We start from the raw sequence: 19,830 nt of genomic DNA on the forward strand, positions 1-19,830 counted from the left end.
GAATCACAACTGGACAGCAGGTAGCACTTGTTCTGAAAGAGATGGAGTGACTTGCTTTTTGGTGCAATGCTTATGGATGTCCCCTTTGGAGAGGGCATTGGGTTTTCTCACGGTGATTTTTGGTTGGTGTTTTGCACTTTGAGTCATTTCTGTAATTATAGCAATCACGACTCTCTCAGCAGTGGACTGAGTGTATGGCTGCCAGGATCACACAGCCAGGCAGTAACAAGATCACAGGAGTACTTGAGGGACTTCCAGTAATGGAGGATGTACCCCATGGCTGGACTCACTGCCCTTTTCTCATCAACCTATGTGAGTAAGTTAATGACTTATCTAGCATAAAGAAAAAAATGTTGTGGGTATGTGTATCTACTTCTCTGTAGTTTGCAAAACATGGACAAAACTTCAGTTAGTCTCAGGAAGGCAGAAAATCATCGAGTCAAAGTGAATTTACAGAAGCAACTTTAAATACGCTTACTTAGAACCAAATAGTATTAAATCAGCGCAGGATTTTTGCTTGTGGCTAAAGAACAAATTTCACAAGACACATGATTCCACATTCTCCTCTCAAAGAAGTTTATTTGCACTCTGCTCTAACAAATATAGTTTGAAGGCAACAGTCATTTAAGTGTCATAGTGTGTGGCACAGATGAGAACAGACAAACAGACTCAGAAGCTGTCCAGCATGTCAAGACTGGCTTAACAAAAGAGGCACGTGTTACCCTATTATTACCAGAAGACGTTTGGTTTTTTTTTTTCCTTGCAAGCAACAGACTACATGTATTCGCATTAAGTAAAAACATATCTTGTTCAAGAAAAGTACTTTTCTCCTGATTTTCCTTTATATCACAAATGTCAGGGTAAGGCAAATCCTTAATGAGTCATATGATAAAAACCCTATTTCCCGAGAAAATATATTGAGCGTATTCTGCTAGCTTTGTTGTTGTTCAAAGCACAGCCGACATGCACCACATACAGAGAAAATGTCTTTGCAAACCAAGTGCGTCAAGCAGAACTGGACTAATTCACAAAGAGGCTTTTCAGAGTTTCATAGAAAGATTTACAATTAGCTGCAGTGGTTAATATGTGACCCGGTGTCATAGACAGGGCTTCGGATGTCTTCTTTGTAAGCTTTTATCAAAGAAGACTTGTCCATCTTCTGAATAGTTACCAGCAAGAGGAAAAGCCCCTTTGTCTAGCCTGCAGCGAGTACCTTTTTAATTAGGACTCTTATGTCGAAGACCTATTTCAAATGTCTGTGTGCAAACATGACTAATAACAGGGCTACTTTCCTCCCATCTTCCCACTGCCCTTCATGTCGTGTGGCCTGACTGAAGTGTGGTCGGAAATGGCCCTCCGGAATTTATGTGTGGAAGAACTGGTCTACTTCCCACATGGACTGCCTTGCACAGCCCGTGCAGTGACAGGGCCAGCAGGCAACGCGTTTTCTTGTTTGTGATGTCTTCAGGCTGGCCCAGAGCTAAAATGTTAATATTTCATTATTGAAGTGTGAATTAACTGCATTATTTATTTTAAAGCGTACAATCATTCAGCCACATAGCAACCAAAAATCTACGGCAAAGCAAAAATGAAAATGTCTAATTCATTAAAAGAAGTCTAGGCAAATGCAGGAGTGGGACTCCCCCCTCTCTGTTTCCTAGATACGAAGAGCACGTTCCTTTTTCTACAGTTTTCATAGAATTCTCTCCTCTAGTTCTTAACCCATGCAATATGAGTGAGTCAAATGGCTGCCATTGCTAATAAAGAGGAAGGTGGGCTGGATCACCTCTGTCCTGGTTGTCCCTCTTTCGCCTTTGTCCATTTAGAAGCCAGCCGTCCACTATAGCCCCCTAAGGGTCCCAGTAGTACTTCCCCTGGGAGTTCCGGGGAAACACCCTCCTAGCTTGGTTCTCTTGTCAGGCATGTCCTAAAAATGATGGGTGCTTTTAAAATAGCTAGAAAGATGGCAAGATATTGAAGCTATCAATATCTGAATGGCATCTTTTCTTCAATTATTTAGAGAAAGTATTGTTCTAGAAAACAGTGTGTAATGGAGAGGTATGCGCATTCATGTCATACTGTAAAGGAGAAAGGTCATGGGGTAGCCTCATGAAATTGCCGAAATAGCCTCATTGCTATGATGAATTGCTTTAATGAAAATTAGAGTTGTTAAAAGGTAACATATGTAGATGTATGATTTGCTACTTATTCTATTATACAAAATATGTTGTCTGGAAGAGGCAATTAATTCAGAACAGGCAAAACTGGTCATAGGAAGATAAGGTGAGTTTTCCACAGGAAAGGACAAAACTAGAGATCTGGATGAGAAATTTATAAAGTGGTATCATGTCACTATAGACTTTAGATTTTGTTGGTTCCCACTTCCCATTCCCCTTCTGTTAAGAATAGCATCATAAACATCCCAAGTCTAAAGCATTGTAGGGTTCAGATGATGTGCAAAAGATACTACCATGTCTTTGGAACCCAGGGAGGTAGCGGGAGAACTTCCGTATGTTCTGGGACAGAGAGTCGGCACGATGCCCAGCCTCCTCTGGTCTTCATTGCTTGAGCTAACTCTATTCCACTGGCTTCTTAAGTTGTTGATAGTTTTAACTACCTTTTGGATGAGTGGATGATCCACCAAATCATCCTTGGACTTGGCATAAGCAGACAGATAAGCCAGGACTGGAAGCAATGGCTCCAAGGGCTGCTAACTTCAAGTGGGAACCTCTGTGGGCTAACACACCTTGACTCAACATGGATATTCTTTTATGATTTCATGTGGAACTTTGGAAACTGAAATTATTATTTAACAGGCTTGTTTGGGTTGTAAATGAAGCAAGTGCATCTATTAAATCTTAATGATAGTAATACCCTTTCCCATGGCGTAGGAAGAGGCACATCTCAGTGATGGACCCTAAATGGAAGCACGCCATGAAGACCTCATAAACCAAAGAAGCTGTGCTCAAAATCAGCCTCAAAAGGGAATGCACAAGACATCCAGGATGTGGAGGTGGAGACCCCCCCCCCCCCCCCCGTGGCTGCCAGGTCCACCTTCTTCAGTAAATCCTGATTAAAATATTCTGAACTCCTCATTCAGACCTCTTCAAGGTGTTCTCTGAGGCTTGTGTCCATTTTCTATCCTTCCTCCTCTGTCTGTGGATTTTACCAGTTTGGGGCCTGGTGATTCTTGAAATTTAGCCTGAAGCTCATCAATCTCCTTCCTTCTTTTTTTCCCCGCTTGGGAGAAATCACTCTATGACCAGCTTTGTGAGGTAACCAAGAAAACAGACAGGGACCAGGAGACACGGGTGAGTCTTAACCCTATCACCAATCCTAGGGTGAGGCATGGAGAAAAGACTGAAATGAAAGGGACAAAGTGCCTGAAAGTTTGCCTTAGCTTGGGGCCTCACGAGTGGAGCGAGCTTGCTGTCTTATTCCTTTTCCTTTCTTTCTTTCTTTTTTAATTCTTTTCTGTTTGCTTTACTGTAGGTAAACAAAACAAAATGCAGCTGGAGAGTTAGAGCAAAGGACCCTTCCTTCTTCGGACTCGCCTTCCCCCCTCCCCCACCCTCTTCCACAGCACACACTATCATCTTCCCAAGTCCCCCAGGGCCAGGCCTTGCGATGCTGAGGGTTGTCATTTCGCTTCAATTCTTTGTTCCTTTGCTTCATCTTGCGGCCCTGAGGAAGACAAAGAGAAACAGTTTGTTAGATTAAAGATTAGGCATTTTTACAAGGCTTAGCAAGGAATAGTTTTTTTTTTTTTTTTTAATGCAGCCCATGAAATAAATGCCCATCCTCAGCCAGGCCTAGGAAGAGCTTATTTGACTATCAAAGGGCTTTACCTATCTGCACTGTAATTGCTAGCACCTGGTATCTTTAGCGATCTTATAAATCGCCGCTGATAAATGTAGGCCACATGACACATTGCTTCAGCTGGTGGGGACGATTAACTCAAGTGTTCAAAGAATTCTTTGAACAGTCTATCTTTGATGTGTCCATCCTTCCTCGACTATTCCCACAGTCTAGATTCTAGGGACCAGAATGCAAATAAAGACTTATATGATGTTGCTTTGCATTGATGAGACCTTTCTTGCTGCATATCTGCTGTCCTCCACCCAGAGACAACTTCAATAGACCCTTTCCCAGAAGAGTCTATGCTCATTTTAGTTGGACTTTTAAAACTGAGGTTCGTTCACCTCCAGGGAAATGCACGAATCAGATGTACTCAGCTGATTCTAGGTTCAGATTCATATTTAGTCTGTGACACTATCAGGATCTGAAAAATCCTCATGATTCTAGAAATATCCCGTTGTCAAGGCCAATCCTGCTGGAACCAACAGTTGTTGGTTCTAGAACTTTCTACACATGAGATCTCTACAAACAGGATCACAGGAGCGTCTTTCACTCAGCACAGTGTTTCTGCGAGTTATACTGCTGCTTCTTAAGTTTATTTTGTTCTTTTCCGATGATGACTGTCAATACCCTGCGTAGAGAAATCACGTTTTCACCCATTCCATTGTGAGATATTTAGACTGTGCCAAGAACATAGCATCCATATGAATGGGGTTCAGTATTAAAATCATATTCATGCACACAGTGTGCATTTTCCCAGCCACCCCCCCCCATCTCTACCCCATGCCCAAGCTAGACTTTTCTCAATCCCTAGCTACCTCTATCCCCATTTCATGTTGATATTTTGGTTCAGTGGCTTATTTCATTTAACATAATGTACTATGTTCCATTCATTTTGCTGCAAAGGGCGGGTTTAAATTCCATTATGACTTTTGTTTTTTTGTTCATGGACACTTAGCACAATTCCCTATCTTAGGTACTATGAATAATGTAGCAATAAACATGCGTATGTGGATATGCCATGCCGAGCAATACTAAGGGTTAGGATGACTCTATCTTTTCTCCCTATTTTTTTATATTGAAAATAGATTTTTTTCAGACATATACTCTGATTACAGTATCTCTTTCTCCAGTTCCCATGAGCTACATCTTATCGCAATTCTATTTTTGTTTTTCTGAGGAAACTTCATGTTGTTTTCCACAGGAAATAAACTGATTTACATTACCACCAACATTGGGTAAGTGGTGTTTTTTTCATGTAGTAGTTGGCTATTGGTATATTGGTATTTCTTTTGAGAGATGTCTATTTGGGTCATTTTTTTATTAAATAGAAGATTTGCTTTTAAGTCTTTTGGTTTCTACTCTGGATATTCTTCTTTTTAGATATATAGCTGACAAATGCCCCCCCCCCACTGTCAATGTCTCTCCATTATGTTGATTGTCTGTGGCATAGACGCTTCGCTGTTGGATGTGATCCTGTTTACAAAGTGCTCCTGTTGCTCTTGTGCTATTGGAATCCTATCCAGAAAAACATTGCCCAGACTAGTGACATAAAGTGTTTTGCTCAAATAGTTTTGGATGCTACATTTATGTCTTTGATCCCTCTTTTAGTTGATTTTTGTACAGGGTGAAAAAAAAAATGGACAAATTTCAATCACCTGCAGGTGGATTCTGACTTTGCAAACACTGCCATACCTCCGACCTGGATTTTTTTTTTTTCACCTCTGGATTACTGGATTGTTGTTGTTTTCTGTTCTCATATGGTTAGGTTTTCGTTGCTGTTGTTCCAGCTTTGTGAAGAAACTCTTAGGTTTTTCTGGTAGTTGCTTTTCTCATTGCTGGGACTAAATGCTGAGCTAGGAGCAATGCAAAGGAGGAAGAAATTTTTCTATGCAGCAGTTTAAGAAAGGACACAGCCAATCATGGTGGAGAAGGGAAGGGAAGCTGGCAGGAATGTGAGGGGACGCCTGCCCACAGTCGGGAAGTAGAAGGAAGACTGGAAAAATGAAACTTCCAATGAGTATCCACAGGGTAGTTCCAAAGTAGTGTACCAAAAAAGGACCGAGTATACAAACATTAAGCCTGTAAGGGACATTTCACATTCAGTCCATAGAATGTGTAATGACAGAAATTGCACTGAGCCTATAAGTCATGTTTTTGGTAATATAAACAGTTTAACAATGTGAATTCCTCTAAATCCCTGCACCTTCTCTTTGCATTTGTGCATCCGTGTCCTACAGTCTTCACTAGCAAAATCTTTCTCTTCTTTGGTCAAATTGATTTCTAACAGTTTCTTTTTGCAGTCAGTTTGAAGAGTTGAGTTCCTGACTTCCTTTTCTCACAAAATCATCATTGGTATACAGAAATGAAACTACGTTTATAGGATAGGATCTGTGTATTACTACTTTACTAAATTTATCCGTCTTCTCTATGTAGGATCATAGCATCTTCAAACAAAATACTATTCTTTTTCTTTTTCCATTTTTATGTCTTTATTGTTTCTTTAAAAACTTCTAGTACGCATAGTTAGTACAGAGTGATGATGAACGCTTGTCCTCTTAGTGGTTGACTGTGGCAAGTGAAAGGTCCACCACGGGGTTAAGGTCCTTGACTACCTGGTTTCTGAAACTAGTTTGGGGTGTTGTGAAACCATTGCCAGTCAGGCTTATCTGGAAGACGCAGGTTGTTTGGAAGCAGGTCACCGAAATTTGTACTCATTTCCAATTCTGGTCCATTACCGTGCTTCCTGATGCTCCCGGTTATGAGAAGGTCATTTTATAAGCACATATCATCAGCAGAAACTTGGCTGCCCCAGCCTAATACTGTTTCCTTTACATTGTTTCTAACAGGCATTTTGTCCCAGCTGTTGAAAAGTGGTGTTATACTGGGCTTAGATAATATGCTTCATTTTTTCCTGGTTTGGTATAATGCTGACTATGTCTGTTTTCTGAAGGTGTAATATTTGTCATGGGAGCAGAGGATGCATGAAGTTTTGCTAAAACATATACAATTTAATATATTGAAGTGATTATATGATTTTTATCTTCCAGACTATTCAATATCATTACATTTATTGATTTGCATGAATCAAACCATCCTTGCATTCCTGGGATAAAATTAAATTTGATAATGTTGAATAGTCATTTTTTTATGCTAAATTCATTGGGCTTTTTACCTCCTTCATCTAAGTATAATAGTTTTGGAAGAACTGGCTTCAGTTTTTTAAAGATTTTTATGGACACACAGTCACTGTGAGCATGACCTTGAAGGTTTGGTTAGAACTTAAATAATCTGTTCCCTGCCTTGATGCACCTGCCATTGCTCAAGCATGAGTCCAAATGAACTTTTCTACCTTATACATTGATTTTGGTCAGATTAATTTAAAACACAAGGTTATAACATTTTTATGCCAATTAACCCTCTATAGGAGTTCCAGTTAATCCACACTTTTTTTGTATCAGATGAGTATATGAACTTTGTAAAGGAGATATTTCAATATTAATGTATATCAAACTAAGTCTGATGGTGCTCAGTGGGTAACAGCTATGTACAACCCCTAACCCCAATAGTAGTGTACATTAGCATATGTTTGGTGTAATTAATAATTAATTTCTATAGAGAGTAAATAAACTATTGCAGGGATGTATAAGAACAGAGTCTAATCTATGATTCTGCTAAAAGAAGAAAAATGTGACATCACAAAGTGCAGAAGGCTGTGAAGATGTGGGGAATGAACTTGAAACAAAAGTTAGAATCAGTATCCATGGTAGATTGTAGCTATCCCGAAGGATATTTAAAGCTATGTGTGCCCAAGTATCACATACAAAGCAGTGTGGTGTGTGCATAAAAGTTATGCACATCCTTCTATGTAACTTAAATTACCTCTTGATTATCAAAACCCTTTGTATAATGTAATGTTTTGTAATTGCCATCCTGCATTATTTAAGGATAACAAGGAAAGTCTCTACATGCTTTCTACATATACAATTTTTTTAAACAAATGTTTTAAATTCATGGTTTTCTTGAAGCAGTCAATATAGGTACAACATACATGGGCAACCAAAGGAGTTATCTAGTATGCATCAAATATAGATGGGATAAAGTTCAGAAAACCAGTGAAGTGAACTCAGACAAACTAACAAGCTTGTACAGGTCTCAGTTCCCTCATCACTTTAAAGAGAAGTCGGCGTAGACGATGCCTGGATTGGTTAGTTAGTTAATTTAGATGGTTTGTTTTAGTGGCCGATGAGTCATTTTAAAGGATAGTATTTGGGATCTGTATGAGCACAGACTACCACCATCATGCTTGCCAGGAGCAGTGCTTGAGCTGTTTAAAGCAGATGAGAAAGAAATGGTGGCAACTATGTTCACAGATTCAACTGCTGCGTGCTCATCGTTGAAGAGTTTTGAGTTGGAAGTACTCAAACTTCCAGGCATCCTTGTGGTTAAGAAAAATGCATCTATACTAGCACTGTATCTGGATATTGATTACACAGAAAATTAATAGAAAAAAATCCAAAAGTTGTAGTTTTTGGCAGCTAAAGAATAAAAGGCCAGGAAACACTGAGGAAGAGTGTAAACTGTTTAAATTTGGTCTCAGTTCATTACTTTCAGTGGAAACTTCACAGCTATTAATTCCTATGACTTCACAGGATATTTGATATACATGAATAAGTTAAAACGTTTATGAGCTCCTTTTTATATGAAAGTGTATTTTAAAAAACCATTTCATGTTATACAAATGGCATTAGATTTATGGTCCCATGAAGTTCACGATTGTTATGAAAAGGAGAGATATGTTCTCTCCTACAGTCTGAGCCTTCATTCCACTGTGATGTTGGAGCACACATATGGTGCAAGGTGGCCTTGTGGCAGGGTGAAGAGATCAAGAGGACCCAGGGAGTGAAGAGGGCAACCAAGGCCCTATCTGTGCTCTACACTCATTCGCAATTCATTCTTCTATGGTGTTATTAAACATTCAGTTGATAGTAAGGCTACCTTCTTTATTTCAGCTTTTTCTGTCTTTTCCACAGCCCTCTCCAGGGCTGGAAAAGCCTGATAGATTGTTTATCACTCTAGATATGATGTAGACTGTGTGGTCTGGCTACCACTTTTATTTTTCTGGGTGTTGCCTCGGGTTCATTGAACTCCAGCTTTGTCTGTCTATACAGACGTGTATGTCCTCAGGAGTTAGCACGCTTTCCCAGGCACCCGCTATTCTGTCAATATGTATTTATATGTCGTTATACATTCTCTTGGGTAAAAATTTAGTGTTATGCTTAAAAAACAGATATAGCAAACAACACAGTATGATGCTTGTGGAAAAGGGATGCTCCTGGAATCAGCTCAAGTCACTGAAGTAATTTGATCACTCTAGAAGGCAAACGGTAAGACTAATGGGAAAACGTTATTCTTTCTGCCAAAGTGAGGAAATCGAAGGTGTTCCATGATTTAAATATACTGCAGCGTATCCTTTTTAGTTTATTAGTTTGTTTTACTAAGGATGGCAAGTTTCTAAAGGTAATCTTTCTTCTTTCGTCTGTATTGTTTTTAAAGATCTCCAAAGTTTAGTTCAAACTACACTCCAGGCCTTGACAAAGCAAAGAGAAATACAACACGCCCTTTGCAAACTATTCCTTATGGCTGGCTCATGAACTGAAAAATCCTTCCATGGGGGCAACTTACCTATTGGAAATCTTCTTGCTGACACTCTGTTGGCTCATTTATGTTGTCATCCTGGCTGTTCATTTCAACTGTAAGCAGAAAAAAGGTTCAATAATTATCAAACCTAAACTCTTAAACGCACGAAAATGGCCACTATGGTTTGAAATCGTTCCCATTTCCTGTCTATGCCTTTTCTGTTCTCATTTATTCATGACAGCGGGGCCCAGTAGGTTAGAATTCACTCTCCTCTCAGCTGAGCTGTCATTCCATGCAAGATTTGTGGTTTGGCAGTCTGCGCGTATTTATTACCATCCTTAAACAAATAAATTCAAAGGCCTTAATACACATCTAAGGAAAATAAAGAGAAAACAACGAAAAGCAGACCATTGACATGCAGAGAGGTGCACTGCTCCCTCCGTAGTGGCGATGTCAACAGACCTGTTTAGTTCGCTGTGTTTTCAATTTCAGAATTCAAAACAGCTTCTGCAAATTGCCAATGGGTATAGCAGCCAATAGATGCCAGGAGATAGAAAAGCCACACATGTGCCTTTTGCTTGATTGTATTCATTCTATGTGAACATTTGCATAAAAATAGAATGTATAATTACTGCCTTTCTCCAGAAGTGGCCCAAAGCAGTCACTCTGGAAATTTCCAAGGGTCAGCAAGTTTAATGAGATTTTCACTATCCAAAGCCCATATTGTAAGCTAAGAAAATAAATATAGAAATGGACAGTGGGGGACTGGAATATAGCTCAGTTGGTAGAACGCTTGCCTTGATGCTTCAGTCATGAGTAGATTTCCTAGCAACACACACGCGAAGCAGACAATGACAGATAATTACAACAGTAAAACTCTGATTTCAAATCCCTGGCCAGCAAACATAACCTCTAGCAAAACGTCCAGGACCAGTGCTGGTGGTCATCAGTTTCCATTGTTTCTAATTTGTAAGAAACTAAGAAAAGACATCCGACTCCTAGTTAGTTTTCCTATGTCAACCGCCTCCAAATACGGGATGTTTAACTACACATATCCTGCTTACCTGCCAAGCACAGACAGCACTCACCAACAGCGTCCCTGTAGTAACCTCTAGTTATTTTTTTTTTTGCGAAGTTTTCACTTGTTTGCACAAAACTGACACTCTAAGTTCCTTCTTTTTCTTTTAGAACATGAACGAGTAAAAGAATGGAATAATGGTGGATGCTGGTCCCATATTACACAGATGCTTGGACGAGAAATGCCCTTAGATGACCTTCCAAGATCTCTCCCAGAATTACAGGCTTAAAACACTGGTCTCTCATCCCTTACCTGAGACCCGCACCATTTTCCTAATTATTTGCGATCTCGTTTCAAATTCCACCTGTGAACTCACCAGATGAAACAGTTCTCTCAGCCAAAGAAGCCTTCGTGCCCTGTTCAATCTGGCACACAGGCTTCCCTCTCAGAGTGGAGGTGTACAGGGTTAAGCACGGAGAAACACTCCTTTTCCGTCCCTGCCTCTAGTCAAAAGACACTAAGGCCTACAGCCTATTAATACATCTTCTATAAAAAGTATTCCATGATAAAATAACTCTGTGGAAAAGTAATGTTAAATCATATTAAAGAAGTTCTTGCTGAGTCTACAGGTCTCCACTGTATCTGGGGTGAAAACTCAGCATTTTACACACCGGTGTCTTGTTCTTCATGGAGCAGCTGGCTGGACATCCTCAGAGCTTACTTTGGGAAGAAGTAGTAAGGAAACATGTCCATGGTTTTGGAGGTGGGTTGGAGCATCTTCTGGGTAAGTAATGCTCATGGGTTAAGGTTAATAATAATAATAAGTTAATGCTTAGAGTTAAGGGGAGCAGTTCAGGTGATGGCCAACCTATGGGACGGAGAAAAGCCTGCTCTCTCCTGTACACAGCCTTGTTCCTTCCCCTGATGGCTGATTTATTTCTGAAGTGATTATCGACTCAAGGTAATTTACTTTTCCTTTTTACTCCGTCAAAGGTGGAGAAATGTGGAGCTGACCGGCTCAACAACTAGCTTCACAGGAACAGCAGATCGGCTGGAAGACCATGGCGCCCGCTTTAACAGAAGGAGTTTGTTTGGAGACTCTAGCAGGGGAGTGTAGTCTACCCTCGAAGGAAAACTGTTCTTCCCCATGAGGAAGCAAATAGCTCAGGAAGGATGTTCATGGTGCTGTGAGGGAAGAAGGGGGCAGCTGCCTAGCTATCAAGATCTGCCAAATCATCAGTGACAATAAATGGGGTGACGGATGTCACTCTCAGAAATGGGGTGACAGATGTCACTCTCATGGTCTAGTGTAACAATCGAAAAGGCACACTGAAGCACGCAGGTGGTAAAGACTTACTTGTGCCCTCCTTCCCTTCACTCCAAAGAGCCCTGCATGGGGAGGTGTTTCTTGCTTATGAGAGGGATGTATAATTAAGGCCAAACCTTAAATGTGAAACAGAACAAAGCTAGCTACAGTGAAATCTGGTGCTGGAGAAAGCCCTGTGCCCCCGCCCTGTCTCATGGCACCAGGTAGGCTCAGGGCCTGAATCACTACAACTACATTAGACTTGGTAGCTAACTACCTCTACAATGCCTCCTTAAATCTATGGTGGCAGAGTGGAGAACAGACCTTCCCCTTCTGGGAAGCCAGGTATGAAAGCAAGCGAGCATCAGAATTTGTCTGGATCCTGTTATCACTCCTGTTGTACTCTGGCCCAGGACCTGGGAGAAAGGGAAGATCTTGTGTTTGTGCCACGGCTCAAAGCCTCTAGATTAGCTCTAACAACAGGCAGAGACCTGTGGGTTCCAAGAATAGATTCCACTTTGGGTCTGCATTGGGTTCAGCTTTGGCAGTCTATAGCAGAGATGCTCCGTTCCTGTGACTATGAAAATCTCTCTGTATGTGACCCAGCTTGGGGCCAGCCTTACTAGCCAAGGGACTGTCTCTACCATTTATCTCATATCTCAGGTAATACAGCTCTAACAAGCCAGTCAACAGAGTTCCAGCCTTGTCCTGGCACCGGGAATAGACTGTGCCTTGTGTTTTGGCTCACACCAGTACCAACTAAAATGTGGTTCTTTGATGTATGTGACCATGCAGGTCCTTGCTACCATGAGACTTAAGCACATCTCGGCTTAGTGTTAGCGAGGACTGCTTTGCTCAGCACTAACTCAACCTAGAATGCTATAAGGTCATATCACTGAGGGTAGGGCCGGGTAGTAAGTGATAGGTTTTAGCAGCTCAGGGCCAAGTTCCAGGATATAATCTAAAGCTGAGGAAAAGTTAGTATCTCTCATTCCCAGGTTTGGCTACTAAGAGTTCTGGAAGATCTCCAATGCAAAGCAAAGATACGGGGTACTGGACTTCTAAAGTATCTAGCATAGCCTAGGCTGATTGCAGCAATCTGTTGCCACAATTCTACTTTACCAATAGGAACTCACTTCTTTTCCCATTTTAAAAAGCAGCATTTTATGTAGTTCAGCATGGATTAAGTGTATTGTGTAGCTGAGCATGACCTTGAACTTCTGACTCTTCATGCCTCTACTTCCAAAGAGCTGAGATTACAGGTGTGTGTCACCGTACTTGACCATTCCTGGTTAGTATGTATTTTCCCTGCTGTTTCCATTCATTATATTATATTATATTATATATTCAAAAAATTTTGTAAGAGTTGTGTCAAGTGTGATGAAAATAATGATCTTTGCTTTATAAGATGAAGAATGGAAGAAAGGAAGTACAGGAAAGCTAGGAAATGATTTATATAGTGGCTGAAGTAAGACCTTACCTTGAATGTAAATGAACCAATTTTCCAAGTAAATGTCACAGTTACTGATTGGGATAAAACACATGACCAAATTACATAGTGCTCTGAAGAAACTTAACTCACCACTCAAGGTATGTATAGATTGAGAACAAAGAGATGGAGGAAAATACTCTATGCTCAGGGGATTCAAGAGGAAGCACGAATAGCTATCATACAGCAGATAAAAAGACTTAGTAATAGTGAAAAGAGGTAAGGCAGGTTGTTTTATAATGACAAAGGGGTCAATTCTGCAAGGGAACAAATTTTAAATATATAGAGCTGATCTTAGTAGCACGAAGTGAATAGCTAGCCTCTTAACAGCTGGGGGCTTTTATGTTGCATTTGCAGCGGTGGTAAGATCATGTCGACAGAAAATCCCAAGCAGACAAAAGGATTGAATTGTACCCGGGACCCAAGGCTGCAGCAGTCATTCCCAGGATGCTCCATTTCCTAAAGGCACATCTTTCTGACACATACATAGAACATTCTTCAGGACAGATAATATGATAGAACATACAACAAAGCCCATTACATTTGATTAACTGTAAATTATACTGCTTAGCATTTAACAAAACAAAAAAATCAATAGCAAGGAAACCTTTAAAAATCCATGTAAAATGTCCTTGAATAATCAGTGGATGCAGGAATCAAATTGGTCCCTGGGACCTATTGACACAAGACCCATGTGATGTCCTGTGAGAGCTGCTAGGCCAGTGCTGCCGTCCAACTTCTTGCTCAGCTGGTTCCATCTGGGTCTCTTGTCAGTCAGCATACACCACTAGCTTCCTTTCACTTCATGCCAGCCCTCTCTCACCACTACAGTGCTCTCCAAGGTTCACAGCTGGCACGGTGAGCACTCAGGACTTAAGTGTGAGAAGAAGGGAGCTCTCAGCTCAGAGCTGGGCCTGAAGGGATTCAATTTATGTGGCATACTATGGAAGTAACCTGACTTGAACAGTAGGCCCCACCCTCCTGCCTCTCTCTGAGTGGTAGAGAAGGAGGGACAAAGGGATGCTGCCCAGCGGTGGGTGTGGGAGACTTCAAGGTACCTCCACACATGGTCCCTTTGTTTCCTCACTGGCCTGAGCAAGTCATATCCACAGGCCATGGGCTCAAGGACTCAGTCCTACTCAGGGAGGGAGCTATACACGTCTGAGTGACTATAATTCTCTGACCCTTGCCCTCCAGCACCTTCCCTCTGTCCTTTCTTGCCGTAACCTCACTTCCTTTACCCAGGCTTCAGTTTCTTTCCAGTACAATTTTGTTTGGCATATAGTTGTGTAAATATAATATAACATATAAGTATTGATCATAATAATCCAACTGCCAAGCTTCTTAAGATGTGAAATAAGAGTCCCATACTCTCTCCACTTTTATTTGACAGAGTTCTGTAAATTATAGCCAGAGAACTTGGGCTAAAAGTAAAACTAAAGGGCCCCCAAAGTGAAAAGTTGTCCATGTTTACCAATGATTTGATTTTACTTGTAGGAAATGTCAAAAACCCCTCTCTAGTAGAAATGCTAATTAAATTTAGCAAAGTTGCAATAACATATATGTAGCACCGCTTATGCCCATAGTGACCTGTTTTAAATAGAAATAAATAAATCAATCCCATACCTAGGAGGAAACTTAACTATAAAACATTGATGAAGGAAACGAAAGGGAACACAAAAAAAGTAGAAAATGTTTGTACTACCCCAACTTAATCCATATAAAAATTCTAACAATGTTGTTCACACAGTGAGAAATAATTTAATGTGTTGCTATACAAATCTCCTATAGCCAAAATTATCCTGATCAAGAAGAAGAAAGGAAGGGGTGATAAATATACTTCAAAACTGGAATGACCAAACCACCAAGGTTTGGGCTTAAACAGACATGTGAGTTATTAGATAGTCTAGTTGGTATTATGAGCAACAAAGGACAGCTCTTTTTACTAAGTGGTGTGCATGTATTGGGTATCCCCATGCAGAAGAGTAAAACTAGACTCCTCTTTTTCATTGGTTATAAAAATCAACTAAAAGTAGATTAAAGACTCATAGAAGACATGAAACCGTGGAAGGAAAACAGGGAAACATTACAGGACGTTGGCAAGGTCAAGAATCTTTGGCGCAGACCTCAAAAAGTACAGGAAACAAAAGCTAAAGTAGACAAATGGAATTTCATCAAATTAAAATGCTCTTGTGCAGCAAAAGAAATAATTATTGGACTGAAGTTCATTATATTCAATGGAAGAGAATCCCAGTAAGCTACACCACTGAAAAAGGGTTGAAAGCCAGGAGAGAAGGAATGACATAAATGTATTAGCAAGGGAGCATGTGACCTACTTTGTACATAAGCAACAAATCTAAGCAGACATTTCTCAAAAATGGCCAACAGGAATATTGAAGTAAAGATTAAAAAAATGCACAAATACATCACTTCCTTGCAGTAGAAATTATGGTTATCAAAAACAATGAAAATAATAAAGATTGACAAAAGTTTGGGGAAGGCTTGCAGACTGTTAGTGTGAATTTAAAATAGTATAGTCATTATAGAAAACAGTAAGAAAGTTCCATAAAGACAGATAGAGAAAAAAAACTACCATATGATCTGGCAATCCAACTACTGAGTATATATCTGAAGGAAACAAAATCAGTACATTGCAAGGAAGCAACACAACATCCAAAAAATAGAAATGAATGTTTATGAATTTCTAATTGGATAAAGAAAGTGTGGCATAGCTGGTGGAGTACTAGTTATACTCATTGTCATTATAAGAATGAATCCTGCCATTTGTGACATCTGTGGAACTCGAGATTATATTAAAAGGAGTAGGCCAGATACAGAGAGACAAGTAATTAGTCATCTATCAGAAACTGAGTAGAAGATGATGATGACCAGAGACCAGGCACACGGGGAGGGGCTCAGTGATAGTTGCTGAGTTACAGTGAAGTAAGAGTGAGAAGTTGTGGTCCAGGATTCTATAAGACGGTGTCTGCAGATGAGAACAGAAGAATTGCTTTGCAAAGAGCTAAAACAAGTGTGAGGTTTTACCACAAAGAACTGAGTAATACTGGAGATAAATATTCTTAACCTGACTTAGACATTAGATGATTTGTCTATAGATCATAGCGTAGACCTTTAACAAGCATAACTTTATTATTTTAGGTATCACCAAAAATTAGTAAATATGTATCACTTTGCATAGTTGATATCCTGTGGATTCTAGTTTTCTTGGCTCTGAGATCAGCTGCTGCTGAGGGGTTAAGGGATCTTCTCTGAGACTTTTCTCCCTTCCCAGACCCAAGGCAACCAGACTCACTGGTTTCTATTTTATCTAGTAAGCTGTCAAGATCACTGACCCAGCCTTCCGAAATCTACAGAAGTAAGGAAAGTCTCTTGTGCTATAGGTGGCTGCTGGCTCTTCTAGTCTGGCTTCTACTGCAGCAAGTACTTGGTATTACTAAAGGATAATTCATCTAAATCCCACTCAGCACACCTCTCTAATCAAACTCAAAAAGACTCTTTATTGTAATATTTAAAACACAAACCCCAGTGACCCAGCAGAATCATGTCTGCAGAAACAGGTATTTTTCTAATGCAAATAATGGCATTTCAGAGTGTTCTCAGCATGGATGTGTAGGAGAGGGGATGTTAATAAGTTCATGATTCTGGAATCTTTATATGAATCTGATTAAAAGCCATCTAAAGTTAAGTGGGTTATGTTTAAGGTGCTCTGAAAGAGTCATTGTGTATTTAGTCAAAGCATCAGAGGTGAAGCAGTTGAAAGCATGAGAAGAATCTTAGCCCAAGCTCACTGGAGGGTTCCAGAATGCTGGGGTAGCAGGGATAACAGCAGGCCAGGCAGATTTCAGCTTGACCTTGAATGACTCACTGTGTCCTCAATATAATGAGGAATGTTTAAGCCATAAACCACGTGTGTTATCTTAAAACAGAATTTGTTTATATGCACACACACAAGCACACTTTTGGCTTTTGAAATTTACTTTTGTTCTAACCAAATACGTTGATTCCTAGATCTGATAGTCCCCATAATCCTAGATTTACATGTGCACAGAATACCACAGATTCGTAGCTGAGCACCGGTAGCTCTGATTCACTCACCGTCAGGACCTGTAGTGGGTTCTGTGTCACTGGAACCTTGGCTTTTTGCAAACACAGAAGATGCATCCTTGCCTTGAGCTGAAGGAAGGAAAACAGAGAGCCCTGGTTACTAGAGAATCAGCACAGTCCTGCTGCCAATCTGCTCTGGCCATCCACTGTCCTCTTAAAGTGAAAAATACACTGGGAATTTAAGTTCTTCTTCAGGGTGGGGTAGAGGAGGCAGTTGTGGTCGAGATGATTGAATACTTCATTGTTGTCTCCTAAGTTCTCTTTAATTTCTGAGATAATCACATACATAAATAGTTTCTCAAACTAGAAATCTAGTAGAATGAAAAGAAAGATATGTTTTAATCAACACAGTGTGTAGTTTAAATTTAGGGAAGGAGGAGGTGTGGGGGGAGATAGATAGATAGATAGATAGATAGATAGATAGATAGATAGATAGATAGATAGATAGATAGATAGATGATAGATAGATAGAAAGGAAGAGAGAGAGAGACAAGTCTTTAAAACAACCATAATGAAAAAAGTCTGATCTTGCCTAAGGCATGCCCGAAAGCTGCAAGGTCCCTTCTCTTCACCAGAAGGGATTTCTTGTTAAACTACAGAAGAGAAACACAGCTGCCTCCCCAGGGGACCTTCTAAGATACCGAGTGCTGAGTGTCTAGCCTGTTGCTGGCTTGTGTTGTGTCCCATTTTCTATATGACCTTTAGAAAGAAGGCCATCCATTCACTGTGGTTGAAGTTATAAAACACACCACACACACCAATAAATAAATAGATGGATGGATAGATGATAGATAGATAGATAGATAGATAGATAGATAGATAGATAGATAGATAGATAGATAGAAACCCAAGGTTTCTCTGTGCACCCCTGGCTGTCCTGGAACACATTCTGTAGACCAGGCTGGCCTCCAATGCAGAGGTTCTCTTGCCTCTGCCTCCCTAGTGCTTGCATTAAGGCTGTGGCCCATCACAGCCAGCTGATACATTAGCTGCTGTTAGGAGCGGATTGCTCACCTTTACAGATATTCAGAAGGGTAACAACCTCTCAAACCTTAAACACCTAATATGCTTTCCTACCAAGAATGTTGGGAATTTACAAATACAGGCACCTGAAGGTTTTCTTTCTGTACTTTTTGAAGAGAAGGTGAAATCGTTTGACCGGAGGACGGCCTGAGAGGAGAATAGGTTAGATTCAGCGTGCCAAGAGGGGATAAAGCAAGGGGGGCAGTTCAGTTTGTAATCTTGCAGAGGGAAAGGCGTTTGCTGGTAATCTTTACTCTTGAACCATTTACTGGTACCGAAAGTCAAGAAATATGGCTTAGTGTATCTGGTTTCATGTTGAGGTCTTTGATCCACTTGGACTTGGTTTATGCAGGGTGACAGATATGGATCTAGTGGCATATCTCTATGCGCTGACATCTGAAGATTCTTTTTTCATTGTTTATTTCTTGCTGATTTATCAAAAATCAGGTATCCATAGATAAATGAATTTTCATTTGGATCTTCGATTCGGTTCCATTGATCATCCTGTCTGTTTTTATGCTGATGCCCTGTGGTTTTTATTGTTCCTCTCTATAGTACAGCTTGAGATCAGGGATGATGATAACTCGTGTATTGTATATTTTGTGTGTGTTCAGATGAATAAAGCTTGCCTGGAGATCAGAGAGCAGAGCTAGCCACTAGTTGACCATAGTGGTCAGGCAGTGGTGGCACACACCTTTAATCCTAGCATTTAGGAGGAGGAAGCAGAAAGATCAGGAGTTCAAGGTCACCCTGGGCTACAGGAGGTTGAACCAGTCTAAAAGAGAAACAGAGCCAGTTGGTGGTGACTCATACTTTTGATGCCAGCACGTGGGAGACACATGCCTTTAATCCCAGCACTAGGGAGGTGAAGACAGGAAAATAAGGTGGGTAGAGACAGGATCCACATATAGAGACGGAATTGCCCTCCAATCAGTCTAAGGACTGAGAGTCTCTGGTGGCTGGCTGATCTGCTTCTCTGATCTTTCCGCTTTAATCCTAATATCTGACTTCAGATTTTTATAGATTAAGAATAATTAGGATCACACTTCACTCCAGAAGTTTGTTTATTGTACAGGATTGCTTTAGCTGTCCTATTTTTTCTTAGGTTTTTTTTTTTTTTAACATGTAAAGTTAAGGATTGTTCTTTCAAGTTCTGTAAAGAATTGTGTCTGAATTTTGGTAGGGATTGTGTTGAATGTGTAGATTGTTTTTGGTAAGATTGTCATTTTATTCTATGTTAATTCTACCGATCCATGAGCTTGGGAGATCTTTCCATCTTCTGATATCTTCTCCCATGTCTTTCTTCAAAGATATGAAGTTCTTGCTATACAGGTCTTTCACTTGCTTCATTAGAGTTACATCAATATATTT

The 19,830-nt window shown here is 40.3% G+C and overlaps 1 protein-coding gene across 8 annotated transcripts in view; it reads right to left on the reverse strand.

Moving 5' to 3' along the window:
* Positions 1 to 552: 552 nt before the first annotated feature.
* Positions 553 to 19,830, reverse strand: part of Macrod2 (mono-ADP ribosylhydrolase 2) — a 1,889,233-nt gene continuing 1,869,955 nt past the window's right edge. For all 8 annotated transcript variants that reach the window (XM_085696807.2, XM_085696806.2, XM_085696803.2 and 5 more), the window contains 3 exons: positions 17,428 to 17,505; positions 9,544 to 9,611; positions 553 to 3,684 (listed from right to left, as the gene is read on the reverse strand). In XM_085696807.2, the coding sequence (XP_085552933.2) occupies positions 9,544 to 9,611; positions 17,428 to 17,505 (146 nt within the window). In that variant the 3' untranslated portion in view covers positions 553 to 3,684. The remainder of the gene's footprint in view (positions 3,685 to 9,543; positions 9,612 to 17,427; positions 17,506 to 19,830) is intronic.

The sequence above is a fragment of the Myodes glareolus genome, chromosome 10, assembly GCF_982192425.1.
Source record: "Myodes glareolus chromosome 10, mMyoGla1.1, whole genome shotgun sequence".
Taxonomy (NCBI): domain Eukaryota; kingdom Metazoa; phylum Chordata; class Mammalia; order Rodentia; family Cricetidae; genus Myodes; species Myodes glareolus.